Below are 20,885 nucleotides of genomic sequence, written 5' to 3'. Positions count from 1 at the left end.
TGAGGCCCTGACAGGTAAGATTTGCACTCGGGACTCTCACTGTGGAATGCCATGATGTGAGGAGGTCCAGGCCACTTGAGGCGGCCACCACCCCATGAGGTCTCGGCTGACATCTGGCAGCAACCCAGCCAGCCTTGGATATGACCCAGTGCGTGCCACCAGCTGCCCACAACCACATGGGAGAAGCCCAGTGAGCACTGCCCAGTAGAGCCCGGCAAACCTGGAACCCCGAGCTGTAATAAGAAGGAACAATAGTTTTATGCTACTACACTTGAGGTTTTCATTATGCAGGGACTGAAAATTGAGACAGTGATTTTTACCCTTGCTGTTTTTCAAAGTATTGTTTATTTCATACCCCTTACCACAACTTTACAGATAATAGATGCAGCACCCCAGCTGGGTCCCTGCTTATAGATACAAAGCAGCCAGCTGTAATTGTTGAGAAACCTGCTGCCACCTTCCCACTCTGCTATGCAAAACTAGACGTGCTTAAAATGTCCCCCGGTCTCTTCAAAGGAACCTGACTAGAGGGAGGCTGCAGCTGGTTCTGCGAACCTCAGCAGTGGTTTCAAGGAAGCCTATCTATAAAAACCACTACAGCTGGGCTCCCCTGGGACAGACACCCCCCAAATAGGGTCCCCAGCTCAGTGCCCTGAGGGAATCCCTAAACCCGGAAGCTGATTTCACTGACCAGTCTTGAGCTGGACACATGTTGAGATGCAGTGGCCGGCTGGTGGGGTCAGCCTGGCCCTCCCACTGTGGGCTCTGGCCTCCACCTTAGTCACCCCGGGACATAGGCTGCAGGCTGTCTGAGCATTCCCACGGTTGGCCTGGAGGCAGGCAGCATCTGCCCTGGGTTCGCTGTATGCACCATCACCTGGGCACGTGGTGAGCTGGTGGGACCACTGGGGGTCCAGGGGTCCTTGTCAATGCCTCGGGCCATGCTGGCCAGCTCTCTGGTCCCCTCGCCAAGGTCTCTGCAGGAAGAGGAGGTGTGAGCCTGGGGGCAGAGCGGGGGCCCCATTTAACCCCAACTCTGCCACCATGCAGGGTACCCTGGCCCTGATCTTCAGCAGGCCTGGGATAGACTGCTGCCCCTAGATGAGGGCCCCCGTTTCCTCTTGCCTTGCACCCAAGGAGGCCCCTCCATCGGTGCCCCTCCCTGGGCCTCAGGCCCCTCACTCATACAAGGGGGATGACTCAAGGAGCATCACACCCACCTTCCAAGGGTGGGAAGGGGCTTCCTGGGGCTTTGTAGAGGAAGGGAGCTTATTCAGAGTGTGTGTAAACTATATGCACCAGGATGCCCTAGGCAGAGAAGGGACACTGGGGCCCCAGGAACATTCTGGAGGACACCCTCGCACTTGCCAGGCTCTCCTCTGAGTCTGGGACCAGATCTCCCACCTTCCATATCTTCAGTTCCCTAGTGGCCTCCCCTAGCCCCCAAGCCACAAACCCACCCATTCTCCAGGCTGAGAAAACCCTGGCCCCACCGTTGTCCACCTGGCCCTGCTCCCATCTCCCGTTTACACTGGACTTTACTTCCTGAGGCTGCCTGGCTGCTTCCTCCCCTTAAGATGCTGTCTCTCTCCTTCCCCCCCAGTATAGGCTCTCCTAATCTGTTCACCTCAGGCATCACTTCTTCCAGGAAGCTTTCCCAGATCTATGTTGCCACCCACACCTAGTTCTCAGAAAAGCTCTAGGCAGTAGTAGGACTTAAATTATCTGTTGGTTCAATGAATATGTGAATGAATCAATTAATTAGTGGAGAGGAAAGTCAGCTTAGTGAGCAAGTCCATGGACTTTGGAGCCACAGAGCCTGAGTTCAAACCTAGCTTCATGCTTAGTAGTTATGTGATTCTAGACAAGTTTCTTAAAATGGGATAAAAATAGTGCCCGCTCCCATGGTTAGAACAGGTAATATTTGGAAAAGCTAAGAACAGTGCCTGGCATAATGTGAGTGCTGGGAAGTGTTTATGAAATAAAAGTAAGGTCAAGGGGCAAACCTCACCTTACTAAAGACGATTTCACCACCAATCAGTGGGAGACCTGGGGTATCTGGGCCTTGCCTAGGATGGCACATCCTGAGAGGCAGCAATTCCTTCCCCTATTCCATTGGGGTTTCCCAATTGAGACACAAGACAGTGTGTCACAGGTCTATAATGGGGAGAGGGTGCCACAGGGCAGCGGGCAATGCAGAAAATTCCAAACCTGCCAAGGAAACGTGACTATATGAAAAGGATGTGCACTAGCAAGACAACCCCAACACAACTGAAACAAAAAGGAAAGTGCTTGCAGCCAACTGACAGGTAAGGGTCTCTTCCATAATGTACACAGAGCTTCCACTATTTATGAGAAAAGACATCAGCAGGAGATTCAGCAGAGCAAAGTGAAAGTGACTAAAACCAGCAATGCAACTGCTAAGCAAAGGTATGGAGAAAACACTCTTTCTCAATGTTTAAGAAATGCTGATGAAAACCACCTGTGTAACTCACCCCTGCTAAGTAAGCGATGGAAAACAAATCATTAACACTCAGTGACAGTATAGGTGTAAAAATGGCTCAACTAGCGCCAGGTTCCTGGAGAAAGAATTTCATAATAAAAATATTCGGACTACTTGGCCTAAACAGTCTGTTCCTAGGATTGCCCCAAAATGTCATCTCAAAAAAGAAAAACAGCTCTAAGCACAAGCATTTACCCAAACCTGAGCACAGCAGGTGAAGTATCTGGAGCATAGCTCCAGGGGCCTCAGACCACCATGGCAACACAATGACAAATCAAGGCAGGTGGAAAGGGCGCAAGGCGGCATTTCTGCCATGGCCATCATGACCTAGGCCTAATGTGTGTCAAAAGCTCAAGGGAAGGAGGTAGGAAACCAATTCCTTCCCACAGGCCTCGCCACTCCAGGAGTCAGCTAGGCCCGGTACATTGAGTGTGGACATGGGACCAGACAGACCCTCGCCACGCCTGCACAGGCCACCACCTCCAGCGCCTCAGTTTCCTCACGTGCACACCAGGATCAAGAGCAGAATTAACAACAATGGCTGGCACTCACTGAATCTGTACTCTGGGCCCAGTCAAGGCCATTGACTTGTATCACCTCAACAGGGCCAGGAAGTGAGCCCTGCCATAATCCTCACTGTACAAGGGAGGAAAACGAGGCATGAGCAGTTGTCACACAGTGAGGCGTCAGGCCAGTGGCAAGCACTTGGTTCCCTGGGAGGTTCCTGTGGGGACAGGCTGAGGAAATGAGCAGACTGCCTCTGCGACGCCAGGGCGGGGCAGAGAAAGCACTAAATGGGCCAGAACATCCGTGCAGAGAGGAGGCACTTGGAGAATAAAGGGCATGATCAGGACGCAGCACAACAGGGCTCCAACCAAGAAAGGACTGGAGCCCATAGGAAGCATAGGTCCAGATGACGCAGGGGAACGGTGACCCCTGAGGTTAGCAGACGGGGACAAGAAACCCGTTACACTATTCTCTCTGCTTCGTGTATTCGTGAAATTTCCCCATAATAAAGTTTGAGAAAAGATTACCTATGAGTTCAGAGTGATACAAAAACAACAAAACAAAATGAGAAGGAAAGGAAGGAAAAAACAGAACTCATTTTCATTCCTCATAGAGGGAATAACAGAATCGCAACAGAATTAAAATCATTATTCTGTAAACCTCAGGGCCCAAACCGATTCTGGCTGGAACATCCCTGGATGCTAAGGCCACAGGTCAGACGTCATGGGGGCAGCAGAGTGACCCTTAGCAGGGTCCCTTCTTCATCTCCTGACAACGGACTCATCTCAGTCAAGAGCGCCCAGTCCTCGTGCCTGCAGGGCGACAGCCTGACCCATACCTGTGATTCACACCAGCACCGCCCATGGGGCACCCACGTGAGAAACGCTGCCCGAGTGCAGTCATGAGGGAATGTCAAGACAGTCCAGAACACGGTGTCTGTAGGAGACCACTGGCCTAGAGTCTGCAAAAGGCAATGCTGCCCAAGACAAATATCCTGCCCCATTTAAGGAGCCCAGAAACCGGGCAGCCCTGGGATCCTGGGGTCAGAGGGTGCTCACTCAAAGCTAGCAACAACCCTGGGAGATGTTCTATCTGCAGTCCGTGTTCAGCCAAGATTAGACTCCTTGAGTCAAAAGGAAGTATGTAAGAAATGTCCTTGTATTGGTTCATAAAAAGTGTGTGTGTGTGTTTTTAAAGAGAGACAAGAAGAGATAGAAACTGAGAGACAGAGGAGCAGGGAGGGAGATGGGAGGAGAGACCAAGCTGACAGGGCACCGTGGGTCCTGGTGAAGGGTAATACTCGTGTCCAGAAGCTTCCTTCTCTAGACAAGGGGTGACAAGATAAAGAAACAGGGTGGAGGGCAACTTTAGGCACTAGGGTGCAGGGTCAGACACGGGTACTAGAAGGACCATCAGCCCCTGTCTTAGGGATGGGAGTTGAGGCCCTGGTGAGCCTGGGCTCGCAGCATGCTGGGGCCTCCCTGCCCTCACCACTGCCCCACCGCCCCGTTGCTCTGCCCATGCCCACGTGGTGAAGCTGTGGTTGTCGTGAGCCTGGATGGGCTGGATCCTGGACTCGCCACTGATGCTGCGTTTGTTGTTGAGGCCCTTGAGGCCGAGGCAGGCGGCCTGTACTGTCTCTAAGTCCTCGTCTCTCAGCTGGAACCACAGCTGGGCCGCCCTGGAGAGAGATGGGGGAAGGACATTCAGGTGCACGTGTGTCCAGGACACCACCTGCAAGCCTCTGCAAGGCCGATAGTACTTTAGGGCCATACAGTTCCTGAGGAATTACTCAGCTCTGCTGCTGTAGGGAGAGAGCAGTCATGGATGATGAGTAAATGTCAGGAAAACTATACTTACAAAGACAGGCAGTGGAAAGTTCTTGAGATGAATCAAGCTGATGGTGGCACAACATTGTGAGTGTAACTAATGATCCTGAATTGTGCACTTAAAGATGGTTAAAATGGTAACTTTTATATTGTAAATATTTTACCACAATTTTAAAAATAGCAAAAAGAATAAAAGGATAGGTTTCCGTGAAGGAAAGTAGAGGTGGGCCAGACTCCACCTGCAGGCCCTAGTTAACCGTCGTGTAGTCAGCCCTTCATGTCCACACAGAGCAGAGCATATACTGCGTGTGTGCACAGTCTGCAGAATGAGACAATCCTCTGTGTACCTGTCACCTGTCTTATGGAAGACCAAGCGAGTGAGCCATGTGCCCTCCACGGCCTCAATGCTCTGTGAACAGCAAGATGCCAAGATCCCAGCAGCCCCGCTCCCTGACATGCCCAGGAGTCTCGGAGTGACTTGCAGGTGCCCTGCGGCAGTGCCAGGTCACTGTACCTGTTGGATCGCCGCTGCTCACTCCTCTTCACACACTTCATGAGGCAGCAGGTGAGGAAGGCCATGGACATGAGCATGATGACGGCACAGCTGACGATGGAGGAGATCACGGCCACCTTGAAGCCGAAGGTTTCATAGGGAGGCACAGCTGCGAGTGAGACAAGTCCAGCTCTTGGGCCCAGCCTGCCCTCAGGGAGCCCTGTTCCATGGGGGAGGCAGGGAGGCGCTGGCAGCTGAGGTGAAGGTCTGTGCAAATTGTTGTAGGGAGTGGGGCTATCAGGCAAGATTGCCCCCCAAGAAGGGGGTGTTTGAGCAGGGTTTTGGAGGGTGTGTAGGAGTTTTTGCTGGCACACTGGGGGAAGCTCTGACAGCGAGTTCAGTGATGATAGTCCCCTTGGCTCCCACCCACTGCAGATTGGGCCCCTGAGACCAGAGGACAGCAGACAACACACAGTCTATTTTCACAATGCCTCAAGTGGGTAAAAACCTACGGGGGCCTAGGTGCTTTCTCGGGTCACTTTCCAGGAAGGTGCAAAAGCAAGAAAAATGCCAGTGTTTGGGGTCAAAGGGCCTTTGGCACATTATCAGCTGTGTGACCAAGAACTAGCTATGTACCAAGAACTACTTCTATCAGGTTCTAAATGATGTTCTTGGGAATCAAGGCCCAGGATGCTAATTTGAACAACACTGCATACTCTCCCCTGTAGTGGACACTGATCACGCTCCCCAGTCCCTAGTCCCCCAGCCCTAGCTGGACACTGGCTGTCCAGACTGAAGACTACATCTCACAGCTTCCCTTGCAGCTACATGTGGTCACATGACCATACTCTGGCCAGTGGTGAACAGGGTGGAGGAGTGTGGGACAACTTCTAAGAGCCTTCCTTGCCCTGCAACTCATCCTGTAACAACTGCCTGGATCATGCAGTTGAGATCATGCCTAACAGAGCCATAACATGGGAAGGACTTGAGTCCCCACCATGGGGTACCATACAAGGCTAGGACTGCCCATCCTGAGGGCCATGGGCAAGAGAAAGCTCTCATAGCCCCCATTATCTTGGGTTTTCTATCTCTTGGAGTCTAATCCTAACAGACACTCTCCTTCTCAGAGATTCAACCACCACATGAGTATTTTAAAGGCTCTGAGAAGTCCTGCAGTCTATTAACCCGGGCTTTTCCAAATTATATTGACTATAGAGCCCTTTTCAATGCACAATACACATTAACACAATATATGTATCCTCACTTTGGAAAATGCTGTGCTGGGTATTATCCTTTAACATCCTGTATAACAAATACAACTAGAAAACCATCTCCTCCCCCAGACTGGGGCCCCATGGCCAAGCAATCCTATTCCCCAGTTCTAGAATTCTTGGCGCACGAAACATCCTATTAATGTTTGCTGCATGTGTGTTTGAAAGAACGTAGTTTTCTGCTTAACAGATGAAGTACTAGCTCAGACAGCACAAGTAACCTCTTGGAGATGACAGGCCGAGTCAGTGGCAGAGCTAGAATTTGGAGCAGCTGCTAGGATTTGAGTCTACACTGCTGACATGGAGCCCCAAGGGACCACCAGCACTGGGAACAGGACCCTACACAGACGCCCATGGAACTTTCTCTGTGGACACCCACACCATCCATGTGACAAAATCAGCAACCCCCCACCAGGGGTCGCTGCTGAGCTGGGTGCGGCTCACAGGGAATGGGCCTCACTCTTGCACATGGGGGTCTCTGAAGACCACTCAGCAATGCTCCCCTTCCAGACACAGGTGAGGAGGCCAGACCCCACCATCTGGTGGCCCGAGGGGCAGTGGAACACGATGACAGTCCCCACAGAAGTACCGTTCCCACGAAGTACTTGGAAGGTGCCCTGCAGGGGTGGCTGCACTTGCACACACATGCCTAGGAGAGAAGAGAGGAGAGACAGAGTGAGGACCTCACCCTGGAGGGCAGGGGCTTGGCAGGAGCCCTCACCTGGGACAGGCATCATTGACCCAATGACCACACGATGCTCTGGAGAAGGTCACACAGCCACCCAGACAATTGGAAGTGGCGTCCGTGTGACTAGTGGCTTGGGAACAGAAGTGGAGCTAATCCCTACATTAAGTGAAATCTAGATGCTCTGAAGACCATGGTGTTGATAAAAGAAACACACATCTAAAGACAATAAAAGTAAAAGGACAATTATTACCCAAGTGCAGCTCAAAAGGCAGAATCAAGGGGGAAAAAAAGGAGAGAGATCAACAGATGTGGTTTCATTAAAAGTAAAACACAAAAACTTTTGTTACTCCCTAATAACTGAAAAACAAACAAACTCAGATGAAAAAATTAGGAAAAGGTATTTGGCAAACATAGGGCAAAGGTTCAACACCCTTAATTTATAAAGAGATCTTACACGTCAATAAAAGCTGAACATCCAAGTAAAGCAGAATGGACTGGTGTGTGAACAAGCAAATCACGAGATACAAGTAGCCAACAGACATGAGAAAATGCTTGCCCTCATAGTAACTGAAGAAACACTAATTCAAATGAGAGCTAATCTTTCACTCCTCCACTTGGCAAAAAGGAGAAAAAAAAAAAAACATGTGTGAAGTTAGCAAGGGCCTGGGAGCCACTCCCCTCAGACTTGCTGGTGGGGGCACAGATCCAAACCTTTCTGGACAGAGTCTGGTAAAGTGTATTAAGAGCTTTATGCTGCGTATACATCTGAGAATTTAGCCAAAGAAGTAGTTATGCATCTGCTGCCAGGATTTCTATACCAGGATGTTTGTCTACACCCACATCTCCAGCTGTGGGGATCAGTACAGTTAATCAAAGTACATCTGACATGAATGCCAGCAATGCTATCCTAAAGTGTTACAATGATGTCCTTATATAAGGACACAGAGGCACTCTGGATAACGTGGGAATCACAAGCATTTTAATAAAATTGTAACAATGCCAACAGCTGGCACGTAGAATTTACTGTGCTGGACGCTGTTCCAAACGCTGTACGTGCATTAACTCATCAATCCACAAAATACCTCCCCACTTGACAGGAAAACAAACTGAGGTACAGGGTGGTTTAATCACTTCCTGAAGTCACACAGCTCCTATGTTGTAGGGTAGAGATGTGGAACCACACAAGGAGGCTCTGGGCCTACCGTCTCAACACACGCGTGTGACAGATACATCACGTGTCCCTTGTGTCTGGCTTCCCTTGCTTAGCACAATGACGGGAGAGGTGCCGTGCTGCGTGTGTTGGCAGCTGTCCATATTTATGGTGGAGCTGAGTCCCGTTGTATGGATGCCCTTGTTTGCTTCCCTGTTCCTGCTGATGGGTGTGTGAGTTGTTTCCGGTGTTCAAGAATACGGAATGAAGCTGCTACCGATGTTCTGGAGCATACCTCCTGGTGCCTGAGTGCAAGAGGCTCTTCCTCCTGCTTTTCTGGAACTTTCTGATTTTTAGCACTGTATACTACTAGTGTATAAAGCAGTGAGTCTCAGACAAAAGGGAGACTGACCAGAGGCAGCGTCTGTGTCCAATTCCCTCCACACATCCGAGGCCTAGGTGGGAGCAGTGGTGGGTATTCGGACAGAGGCTGGCACTGCCCAGGCTAAGGACCCCATTATTCCACACCAACCCAAGACAACCCTTCCCCTGTCCTCCACGGGATACCTCCAGCTAGGACTGTCCCCTGGGCACCAGGCACGGATGTCCAAAAGCCCACTCGGCCTGCCACATCCAGCCAAGCTCCTGCACTGGCCAACCTGCTCATCACTTGGCCTGCCCCATTCTAACTTTGATGTTAGCCACTATGCCCTCCATCCTTTACTTGCTCCAGCCCCCAAACTTGGAACCTACCTGGACTCTTTTTCTCAATCCACAACCAATTCACCAGCAAACTGTGTGGGCTCTGTTTTCAAAATATATACCCAGAATATCTGTAGTGGGCTGGAGAGTCCTCCAAAATCCACATCCACCTGGAAGCACCCATGAGGGGGATGCACTGTGGAATGCATGGTACCCCATTTCACATAGGCTGTGGGGACAGAGGACACCCGGAACTGCCCAAGGGCAGCAGCTGTCACTCAGGAGGGCCACACACATGCACTCACACACCCCGCGATAGTGCTTCACATGTCTGTGCACAGCCAGCCCTGCCCAGAGGGGAAACTGAGGCTCAATGAGTTCGAGCCACCCCTTGCATGGCCCCATTGGCCCTACCCCACTTAGGGTGAGGGTGTTAACAGGGCAGTGGCAGAGCCAGGCTTCAGCCTCAGTCTTGCATTCTGCCCTTGGAGGCTAAGGCTCCTGGACCCTCGCTGTGGGCGGTGACACTGAGGGACAGCGTTTGGCTGAGATTGGCCAAGCCCCCCCAGCTCTGCCCTACCAAGAACCTGGGGGGGTGCCTCACCAGGCTGAAATGCTGGGGGGAGGGGAGTGAGCCTGGGTGGTCCTTGTGGTTTGTGTACCTAGCAGAGATGGGGGGCTGACATTCGAACAGCACAGACAACGCTGGGCACCTCATGGATACTTCACTGTATTTCAGCCATATGAGGAAGACCATCCACCTCCATCTCACAGATGGGGAAACCGACGCAGAGCAAGGCTGGATGACACGCTGAGGGTGGTGGGGTGGAAGTGTGCTGGGCCACGGCTGCCATGTAAACTGCACATCTGGGAGGATTCAGGCTTCCCTGTCTGCAGATGTCCATCATTAGTGTCACACTAACAACGGCAACGCAGGTCCGATAGAAACATCTGGTTAAGAAGGACCCCAGTTCCTGACCTCACGCAGCACTCAATCATCTGCAGAGGACAGCAGGGAAGAAATTGTTATTATCGTCATTTTAACATGAGCAACCAAGCCTGGCGTGGTGGCTGACCTGCTCAACACCCACAGATAGAGAGGGCACCCGCAGACAGGACTGACGCAGAGCTTAAGATTCCTAATTAACAGCAGAACAAGGGAGTGTGGGTATTTGCAACATACATGTAACAGAGCATCTTTCCTACATAAACAGCACTTACGTAAGACATGACAAAAATCACAACACAAAAAATGGTTCAGTTAGAAAAGAAAAATATGGAAATAGCCCCAAACCAGGGGGCAGAGCAATTAATTAAGAAAATTAAACAGCATCCGCATCAGAAAGGAAGCAGCAAAACTTCTCTATTAAATGACATGATCCTGTATCGAGAAAATCCCTAGGAATCTGCTAAAAATCTACAGGAACTAATAAATGAGCGCAGCGAGTTGGCAGGATACAAGATCAACACACAAAAATCCATTGTTATTTCAGTACAGTGGCAATGAGCAAACTAAAAATGCAATTAATAAGACAATTCCATTTACAAGAGCATCAAAAAGAATAAATTACTTAGGAATAAATTTAACAAAAGAAGTGCAAAACTTAAACTCTGAAAACTACAAAGCATTGTTGAGAGAAATTAAAGAAGACCTAAATAAATGGAAATACATCACATACTCATGGGTCAGAAGACTTAACATGGTTTAAGATGGCAATGCTCCTCTGCTCATCTACAGATTCAACATGACCCCTAACAGATCCTAGCTGCTACCTGTGAAGAAATTTACAAGCTGATCCTACAGTTCATAAGGAAATGCAAAAAGACCTAGAATAGCCCAAACAGCAATCTTGAAAAAGAAGAACAAAGTTGGAGGACTTGTACTTCCTTATTTCAAATTCTACCACAAAGCTACAGTGATGACAACAGCGGCACTGGCATAAAGAGAGACATATAGTCCAATGCAAGGCTTTAGACTCCAGAAATAAACTCATATTTACAATCAACTGATTTTCAACAAGGGTGCCAAGACAACTGAATGGGAAGAGAATAGTTTTTCAACAATTGGTGCCAGGAAAACAATACTTACATGCAAAAGAAGAAAGTTGGAGCTCTCCTTACATCATATACCAAAATTAACTTAAAATGAGTCAAAGACCTCAATATAACAGATAAAACTATTAAAAAAACTCTTAGAAGAAAACATAGAAGTAAATCTTCCTGACCTTGGATTAGGCAATGGTTTCTCAATGATACCAAAAGACAAACAACAAAAGAAACAGACAAACTGGACTCCATTAAAATGAAAAAATTTGTGCTTCAAAGGATACTATCAAGAAAGTGAAAAGACAACCTACAGAGTGGGAGAAAATATCTACAAATCATCTATCGGATAAGGGACTGTATTTAGAATGTATAAATTATTATACTGAATTATAAAAAGACAACCCAATTTATAAATGGGCAAAAGATATGAACAGACATTTCTCTAAAGATATACCAATGGCCACCAATAAGCACATGAAAAGATGCTCAACATCATTAGCTTCAGGGAAATGCAAATTAAATGCACAGGGAGGTACTTTTTCACATCTGCCATGAAAAAGACATAAAAAAAAAAACAAAACAGATGATAACTGGTGTACCAAGAATGTGGAGAAACTGGAGCCCTCACACACTGCAGCTGGGAATGTAAAAGGGGCAGCCATTTTGCAGTTTCTCCAACAGTTTCGCAGAGTATTTCCAAATGATGCAGCAATGCCCCTCCTAGCAATATACCCAAGGGAAAGGAAAACACATCTACATGAAAACTTGTACACAAATGTTCACAGCAACAATATTCATAATAGCCAAAAAGTAGAACCCACCTAAATGTCCATCAACTGATAAATGGATAAATAAGATATGGTCCACCCATACAATGGACTACTTCTGGAAATAAAAAGGAGTGAAGAACTGACATGCTACATGGATGAACCTTCAAAACACTATGCTCAGTGAATGAAGCCAGCTACCAGAAAACCACATATTGTATGATTCCACTCATATGAAATGTCTACAATAGGCAAATCCAGAGACAGAAAGCAGATCAGGGAGAGGGGGACTTGGGAGGTGACCTCGAAGGGTCTAAGGGATACAGGGCTTCCTTCTGGGGTGATGAAAATGTCCTAAAATTGAGTGTGGTGATGGTTGCACGTATCTGTGAATATACTAAAAATTGTGAATATACATCAAATTGTACACTTTAAATGTACAATTTAAAGGTGTGAATTGTATGGCACATGAATTATACCTCAATAAAGCTGTTAAAAGATTCAGGGGAGAGATCTAGCGGCTGCCTTCCCCAGCTCAGGCTCCAAAATGGGAAAATCCTTCGCCAATTTCATGTGCAAGAAAGACTTTCATTCTGCCTCCAAATCCAACATCAAAAAAGTATGGATGGCAGAACAGAAAATATCATATGATAAGAAGAAACAAGAAGAATTAATGCAACAATATCTTAAAGAACAAGAATCATATGATAATAGATTGCTTATGGGAGATGAATGTGTGAAGAATGGCCTTAATTTCATGTATGAGGCTCCACCAGGGGCTAAAAAAGAAAATAAAGAGGAAGAAGAAACAGAAGGAGAGACCGAATACAAATTTGAATGGCAGAAAGGGGCCCCACGAGAAAAATATGCCAAAGATGACATGAACATTCAGAGATCAGCCCTTTGGTATTCAGGTTCGAAATGTGAGGTGCATTAAATGTCACAAATGGGGTCATGTCAATCCAGATCGAGAATGTCCTTTGTTTGGTCTTTCTGGAATTAATGCAAGTTCAGTTCCCACTGATGGCTCAGGACCATCGATGCACCCCTCGGAGCTAAGCGGAGATGAGAAACAGTGGGTTTGCACTGAAATGAAACATACTGGGGAGAAACTTGACCGCAAATGATCCATCACAGGAATATGTTGCAAGTGAGGGTGAAGAAGATCCAGAAGTCGTATTTTTAAAGTCACTCACAACCAAACAAAAACAGAAACTTCTCAGGAAATTGGATCGACTCGAGAAGAAAAAAAAAGAAAAAGAGAAAAGGCAGAAAAAAGAAAAAGCTTCAGAAGAGCAGAAGTAAACACAAAAAACATAAAAACAAATCCTCCTCCTCTTCCTCTTCCTCCTCTGGTGGCACTTCAGAAAGCAGCAGTGAGAGTGACAACAAAGGAAAAAAAAAAAAATACAGAGGACTTCCCTCATGGCACAGTGGTTGACAGTCCCACCTGCTGATGCAGGGGACACGGGTTCATTCCCCAGTCCGGGAAGATCCCACATGCCGCGGAGCGGCTGGGCCCGTGAGCCATGGCCGCTGAGCCTGCGCATCCGGAGCCTGTGCTCCACAACGGGAGAGGCCACAACAGTAAAAGACCACAGAACAGCAAAAAAAAAAAAAAAAAAAAAAAAAAAACAGAAGAAAAGAAAGAAAAACAAGCATTCAGGGAATTACAACAGTGGTTCTGGAGAGACGGACAAGTCTAAGAAGAGAAAACTTGATGAAGAACGTTCTAGCAGTCACAGTAACAAGGAAAAGCCTAGGTTTTTAAAACAAGAGCGTTCTGGGGAGGAGAGCAAATGGAGGCATTCTGATTCTGACAGAAAGCCCAGAAGCCATAACCAGAGTCCAGAGGAGAGAGGATCTGGAAGAAATGAGAGAGGCAGCAGGAGCCAGAGCAGGGATGAGAGGAGTAGGAGAAGCCGAAGCAGAAGTCATGGTGGTTACAAGCCAAGAGAAATAAGAAGACGGCCACGGCGAAGTCCCAGTGAAGAGTGGGACAGAAGAAATGACACCAGAAGCCATGGCACAGATAGACACAGAGGAGGGAAAATGCACAGAGCATTATCAGGAGACAGGCACACTAGAGTGATGCAAAGAGAATGGAGAAGTAGAGAATAGAGACTTGTATGTGACAATTACCTGGAAATAAAAATATCTCCACTTTCTTCTTGAATACCTTTAGCAAGGGCTAAATTATGTACTATTGTCTTTCTAATAAAAAAGCTCTATTTTAATTTTTCATCTCTGTAAACTGTTATATTAAGTACAAAACTACATGAATCCCGTAAGAATGAACTTGGCAAATATTTTAAGTGATCTATTTTGGGGCTGTAAAAATATTTTCTGTTCATTAATGTTTCTTGTGCCCTATACTAAAACAAAAACCCCATGTAACTGCATGACATTTTCTTTGTTCTGAAACATCATTAAAAGAATGACAGACAGTAAAAAAAAAAAAAAAAAAAAAATTCAGGGGAAATATTTATTTCAATTAAAGCAACGCAGATTTGAAACCTAAGTTATTACTTTTGGCTTCTTAGCTTGGTCAAGATCACAAAGACCAGGCCACCAGGTTGGTGAGGGTGTGGGGAAAGGGGTGCATAACCCCTGGGGCAGAGGGCACAGCAGGGAGGACCTGAGAGGCTGTCCTGCCCTGTAGCAGAGGACAGGCAGGTGCTTGCAGGCAGGAAGGGGTGGGGAGCCTGAGCTGGGAGCCCCAGGGAGACAGGGCAAGGAGGACACCGCATCCACCCTGAGCCTCCAATCGGACATTTCCTGATTACCCTCACTGGTCTTGGGTCCCCTAGTACTCAGTAGTACAGAGGGATGCCAACTTTGATTCCAGAGTATAGGCCCTTAATTAGTCACCACGCTTTGTCTCCATAGGTGCCAAAGCAGGAATGAATGAATGCATGCATGAATGAATGAATGAACAAACTAACAGTTGAAAGCTGTGATCAACACTCCCCCAGGAAGAACCTCTTTTCTTTTTCAGGATCCGTGGACTTGGACATGTGCTGTTCTTCCAGCCAGGGAAGCGGACTGGGGTTTTGGAACTGGGTAGACACAGCAGGGCAGCCACGGGCCAGCCACGTGGCCCCTTCCCCAGGGTCACCGGGCAACCAACACTTCCCAGTCCCCAATTTAGAGCTGCTACTTCTCCATTCTTCCATGGCTAAGCATCTTCTTTCTCCCGGGCCCCATATGGCCCTCAGAGAAGGGAGGCCCCTGTGGGGGGATCAGCAAGGGTGAGAGCTTTGTGGACACTTGTCTGCCCAGCACCTGCACCAGTGCCTGGCGAATGAAAGGAGGAAGGGATAAACTTGTATTCATCTTTTAAAGATGCAACTAGGACTTTATCAAAAAAGTAAGATGCCTTGAGGGAGGGACGAAGAGATGGCAAGAGATATGATGAAGCAGGCCTACTGAAAAGTTATGGCTAGGCTAGAGCTGGGGGGTGTGTGGTTATAAATTCTTTCAACTCTGTGGTATGTTTGAAAAAATTTTAAGTGTGGGGAGAACGCCTCAAGCGTCACTGCTGACTGCCTGATATGCCCCAGCTGGCCTGCCAAGCCATGAGGGGTGGCTGTCCAGCTCCCTAACCAGAGCACAGCCTAGACCCTGCATTACCTAATGGCCCTGGCATGGAGAGTCACAGACAGGAGAAAAAGCTCCAGAAACAGAGGCAGCAGGCTGGTTCTGCAGCCAAACATGTCTGGGTGTAAACCACACTTAACCAGCTGGGTAACCGGGTCACCAGTCTGGTCCTCTGACCCACCTGTAAATGCTGCAGAGGGCAGGACAGGGGCTGACTGAGATGATGTGCAGCTCCGGCTCCAGCCAGGAAACCACCACTGTCGTAGGGAAAGGGCTCGCCTGTCAACAGCCACATCCTGTGCTGCTGCTGGGTTCCGCTATGGTTAAGGGTGCCCATCGTGACACAGCACTGCAGGCTATTTCACCACCCAAGGGGGTCACACGTCTTAAAAGACAGAACTAACCCCTCACCCCAAGAGGCCCAGAGCCTGTCCTGTCTCCTGGAGCCTCATCAAGGTGGGAGGGTGAGAGGTGACACCACAGAAAGGAAACAAGACTGACCTGCAGATGCCTGCATGGTGTGCATCAAACTGAAGACTTAAGGGAAAGGTACAAGAAAATTTGAAGCACAGGCCCAACGAAAATGCCGCTGCCCCATTAACTATGTACTCTGCATGGCCGGGGACAGGAGGGGCCTCTGAGAGACTCGGAATGGAGGGCTTTAAATGCAGTCATGGCCTCTCTCCCCAGGCCTCGTACTCTGCGTTTCCAGCCAGCCAATACAGGGGTCTCACGCCCATCAGAGGCAGGGAGCCCCTGCTCCTAGCATAAGTGTATTGTTTGAACGGTTCTTCTTTTAAAAATGAAAATGAAAGGTCAGAGGAAATAACTCTGGTAAGGAAGGGTAGAGGGAGGATGAGCCTTGCCCATGGCCCCCTCCTTGCAGTGACCTTTCCCCTACCTGGGAGGCAAGGAGCTCAACCCCCAGTAATCCAAGAGCCCAACCAGGCTCAGAGAGAAGGCAGAGAAGCCAAGTGGGCCTGGTCTGCTAGGAACCCAAACCGCACCCAGCCCCTCTCTACCAAGTCTGACTCTGCTCCACCACCTCTAGCCTCAGTTCCTGGACCTGGTCCTTGCCTTGCTCAGACTCATCTTCCCAGCCTGCAAAATAGGGTGACCTGCCCCCCGGGGTGACAGGAGTGGGACCACCTGGTGGAGACCTTAAGCCTGTGCCTGGGAGCTCAGGAACGCCGCCTAGGAGGAGGCTCAATACCTCATCCTACCCCCCACCCCAAGTCCACAGCACCCAGGATACCTGCACCTGCCACCCCTACCCGCCACCCGCCAGACTCCAACAGGATGGCCTGCATCCCTTCTCTGGGCCTGGAAGGCCAGCAAACACTTTGGGCTGGGCCCATTTTCCAGATGAGGAAACTGAGGCCCACAGACTTTTGAAGGCCCCAGGTGTACACTGGCAGGGCCCCCACCAGACCTTTCTACAGGACTTGTGACACGTAGCCCAGATGGGGCAGGAAGGTGGCACAGCATCAAGGGACTACAAGGGCTTCAGTCTACCCATCTTCTAAGGGTATTCCATGAAACCACCAGCTGGCTCCAGAGACCACATCCCCTAACCACTGCAAACTCAGCCTCTGCTCACACTCCTCACTGCACCCTCCACAGCCTGTAGACCCCTGCACCCCCTAGCTGGGCCCCCAACAGTCCCTCCCCACACCTGGTGTCTAAGAGGCAAATCCTACCCCCTCCATACCCTGCTGAAAACCCTCACAGACACCCAGTTACCCCTGTATACCCTTCCTAGGACTGGTCCCCAAAGGGGACCACCCCAGCTATCCTTTCCTTCCAGCCCTGTTGCCTGGCCCCGTCCACTTGCGGCCCGCCTCAGACACTGGATGCTACACTTCCCCAGCCTTCCTTTGGCTGGACCCCTGCACCCCTCAACCTCTGGTGCATTTTTTTTCTCTGCACCCTGCATGATACTATCTTTTTTACTATGTACAAATAAATCTCAGAGGAGAGGAAAAACAACAGAAAAAACAAAGGGAATGGATTTGATGCAAGCAAGATACAAAACAAAAGCAAACCCTATAGGCTCACTGGACAGTAGAGAGGCAGACCTGCCCATCAGTGTTCGCCCAACACTCCCAGCTCACTCCCCAGCCCCAGGCAATGCTCTCTCCCACCTCTAACACACAGGGGGTACATGGCCTGACCTAGACAGCCTGTCCTCCCAGCCCATGCCTCCCCCAGCCTGCCTGGCCAGTGTGGGTGAGAACAATCCTTGCTTGTTAATCTTTTATCTGGAACCTTGGACCACAGGATCATCCCTCCCATCCTCCTTTCTGGAGCCAACATGGCCCCCAAACCCTGACCTCACCCGCTGAGACCAGGTAAATAAGTTACCTTTTATGCTGGCTGTGACTGTGGACAATAGGTACAGTGGGGAGATGGGGGGAAGCAGGCCACTGGACCAGCCCACTATGGGCCTGGGTCCCTGTGGGACTAGAAAGTCGCTTCTGAGTCTCAGTTCTGAGTCTCAGTTTCCCCAAGTGGAAAGAGGAAACCGCAGGAGGAATTTCTCAAAGAGAAACTAAAGAGTGACGTGTACAGAGGTACTCTATGGAGAGTGGGACCCCCCAAGACCGCAGCAGTGGGGACAGCCACATGCAGAAGGCCCATGCCCAGGTCGTGTGTCCTGAGGCAGGTGCAGGGTTCAGAGCTACTGCAAGCCTGGCCCTTGGGAGACCCGGGTCTCCCAGGCACTTCCCTGACAGCAGGTCAGCTCACACACCCAGAATATATATTCTCCTCCAGAACATAACCAGGTAAATTCCAAACCAAACCAGGAAGAGCGCACTTCCCCATTCCCCCCAAATCTCTCAGGGGAGAACATCGAGGCTCCAAGGAGCCTCGTTCATCCAGCAGCTCTGCCTGTACCATGGTGGGAGGCCAGAGCTGGGCCTTAGGGGCACATAAGCCACATTTAGATTCCCACCTACACCCTCTGGGCTTTGGTCTCCTCCATGAAATGGGCCCAGGGCTGGCCCAGTGGCTGGGCGGCAGGAGTGAAGCGAAGAGGCTGTCCACAGAGCACGTCCTCACCCACCCAGCAGTCCTCCTGCTGCCCCCTTTCAGGGGCATGGGGGAGGGTCACCTCTGGCCACTGGTCTTCCTCTGGCAGGGCCGTGTTCCTGGACAATCTCCTCCATCAGGGAGTGCTGGAGCTGCCCTGGGAACAGGGCCAGGGACAGGCCAGGGGCCTAAGGGCAGTGGGAGGGTGGCCTCCCAGTCAGCCATTCAGAGCAAGGCCATAAAAATTTAAGGCCTTGCTCTGAGCCGGCCTTCCCCCACCTGCCTCTCCCCGGTCATCGTGCACGGGAGATGAGGGGAGAATCCTAGGACTCTGTGTCTGACTGGACTCTCATAGCTCCTCTAGGAAAAGCAGAATAATGTGCCCATTTTACAGACTGCAGGAAAAACACCCACCCCATTGCTGTGTTTTACACAGTGCCAAACTGTCTCTAAAGACCCCCACACCCATCACTTCACTGCCCCACAAGGAGAGGTGGGTGCACATTTCAGAGCCCAAGAGACTGGGGCCATGGGGCAGAGGAGTGGATGAGTCAGCATTACCTTGGAGCAGAACCATGCAAGGGTGGGTGCACTGGGCCCTCCCTGGCTCCCCCTGGCCTGTCCACAAGCCTGGGGCAGGTATACAGGGCCCACCACTTAGCACATGGAGAAACTGAGGCACAGAGATAAAGAGACGCACCGCAGGTCATTGTGTGTGGGGGGGTCCAACCCTAAGTTCCTGGGAAGGACTCACAGGCTGGGACCCACAGGGCTCACATCTGGGAGGAGGCTGAACAGCAGCCGGTCAGAAGTAGGGCTGGGGCCAGGCTTGGCAGGCCAGAGGGCAGGAACTGGATTCTGAGACCCTCTTTCCCCCAGGAGAGTCCTCTGCAAACAGCCTTTTGTATGTAGTCAGGGCCTCCCCTTCCCTGTCCTTGGCTGACCTTGGGCAAGTCCCTCCACCTCACAGTGGACACTCACCTCCCCAGGCAGTGCTGCACAACTTGCACACACATTGTCCTCTTCACACACGGGGCAAAACACCAAATTCAGGATTGGGCATCAGGCTGCCCGAGGGAGTCAAAGAAAATAAACCGACCCCACCACACCAGGGGCAGTATCAGGTCTTAGCTTCCACACCACCAAGCCACATGCCTCTGCTTTGTGACTTACTTCCCTGGGCCTGTTTCCCCATCTGAGAGGAAGCCAGCATTCCCCCCAAGGTGGCAGGTGTCACTGTTTTAAGCATGACTGGCTGCATCCCGGGTGTGTGTGTGTGTGTGTGTGTGTGTGTGTGTGTGACCTGTGCCAGCCTGCTCTTTCAGGCCCAGCTTCCACTTGTGCAATTCAGCGCCTGGCCTGGGGCACAGCTGTGCAAAGACCCTGAGGTTTAAAGGGGAGCAGACAGTGTGCCCTAAAGTGAGTCTCCAGGAACATCTGCGGCTCAAGGTCCGGCTTTATCTTTGTTTCTAAAAGGGTTAGATTTTAGACGCATTCATGGAGCAAGGCCGACATTCGAATCCGGGGCTTCAGCTGCAATCCCCCTATCCGAGCAAGGCAGGAAGGTGAACCCCCTACAAAACAATCTCGAAATCAAACATTGAAGATAACAGCCAGCCCACCCCTCCTTCCGGAGACCCCGGAGCCTCACCACAGGCTCGGCTGCAGCGGGACCTTGAGCAGTCACTCCCCTCTCCCAGGTTCAGTTTCCCCGCCTGTGATGGGGCTGGGGAGCTAGCTGAGGATCCAGAACACCTCCCTAGGTGAGGCCAGTTTCGATTTCCCCACGTCCGTCACACCGACATCCCCCGCACTGAGGCGGCCCCCACTGGGAAAAGGCGCGCACCTGGGTTGGCGGGCAGCTGGACGCCGCCGCCTGGTTTCTGGCCGCTTGCCGCTGGGCTTCGGCTCCGCTGGGGCGCCTGCTGGGCGGACGGAGAGCGTCGGGGAGGTTTGTCCTCCGACTGTGCGCCTCACCGCGGCAGTGCCGCACCCACCGCCCCCGCGCAGGGCTGTGCCCCCCGCGCCTCAGCTTCCCCGTCTGAGAAATGGGCGCAGAGCCCCGCTCGAGGTCTGCGGCCTCGGCCCTCACCTGTGCAGTTCCCCGGGGCGGGCGTGGCGTCCCCCATGCGCCCCCCAGGCCTCGCCCTGCGGCTGAGGGTCGTAGCCTCCTCGCGCATCCCTGCGCGCTCCGCGGCGTTCGGCCAGCCTGCCGCACAGGGGCCAGCGGGGGCGGGGCCGCCCGGTCACGCCCATCCAGGGTTGAGGGCGGGGCCGACCCCGCAGGAACCCAAAT

The 20,885-nt window shown here is 50.7% G+C and overlaps 2 protein-coding genes across 15 annotated transcripts; one reads left to right on the top strand and one right to left on the bottom strand.

Moving 5' to 3' along the window:
* Nucleotides 1–326: 326 nt before the first annotated feature.
* Nucleotides 327–20,813, bottom strand: SUSD3 (sushi domain containing 3). 14 transcript variants are annotated; one of them, XM_027098395.1, is made up of 6 exons: nt 20,682–20,774; nt 20,436–20,511; nt 7,064–7,252; nt 5,354–5,501; nt 4,539–4,691; nt 327–977 (listed from the first exon to the last, which is right to left on the bottom strand). In XM_027098395.1, exons 3-6 carry the CDS (start codon nt 7,248–7,250, stop codon nt 782–784), a joined length of 684 nt encoding a protein of 227 aa, XP_026954196.1. In that variant the 5' UTR covers nt 7,251–7,252; nt 20,436–20,511; nt 20,682–20,774; the 3' UTR covers nt 327–781. The 14 variants fall into 14 exon arrangements, with proteins under 14 accessions (XP_026954196.1, XP_026954193.1, XP_026954198.1 ...); XM_027098392.1 differs by lacking the exons at nt 20,436–20,511; nt 20,682–20,774 and adding exons at nt 9,873–10,142; nt 19,571–19,706; XM_027098397.1 differs by lacking the exon at nt 20,436–20,511 and having other exon boundaries at nt 7,193–7,252; nt 20,682–20,813.
* Nucleotides 11,477–14,331, top strand: LOC113615691 (corepressor interacting with RBPJ 1-like). The gene is given in 5 exon segments (XM_027098406.1): nt 11,477–12,845; nt 12,847–13,013; nt 13,015–13,225; nt 13,227–13,338; nt 13,551–14,331. Coding segments are annotated over 5 exon segments (1,359 nt in total). The 5' UTR covers nt 11,477–12,503; the 3' UTR covers nt 14,078–14,331.
* Nucleotides 20,814–20,885: the final 72 nt, after the last annotated feature.

Source organism: Aethalodelphis obliquidens, unplaced genomic scaffold, assembly GCF_003676395.1.
Source record: "Aethalodelphis obliquidens isolate GAN/ISIS:26980383/991018 unplaced genomic scaffold, ASM367639v1 scaffold122, whole genome shotgun sequence".
Classification (NCBI taxonomy): domain Eukaryota; kingdom Metazoa; phylum Chordata; class Mammalia; order Artiodactyla; family Delphinidae; genus Aethalodelphis; species Aethalodelphis obliquidens.
This window is presented reverse-complemented; position numbering and strand designations above follow the sequence as displayed.

Coding starts and splice junctions, on each gene's coding strand:
- SUSD3 (XM_027098390.1), bottom strand. CDS start 20,769: ATGCGCGAGGAGGCTACGACCCTCAGCCGCAGGGCGAGGCCTGGGGGG. Junction 5,502..7,063: donor AGAGACCCCCATGTGCAAGA/GTGAGGCCCATT, acceptor TCTCACTCGCAG/CTGTGCCTCCCTATGAAACC. Junction 4,692..5,353: donor GAGCAGCGGCGATCCAACAG/GTACAGTGACCT, acceptor ATCTCTCTCCAG/GGCGGCCCAGCTGTGGTTCC.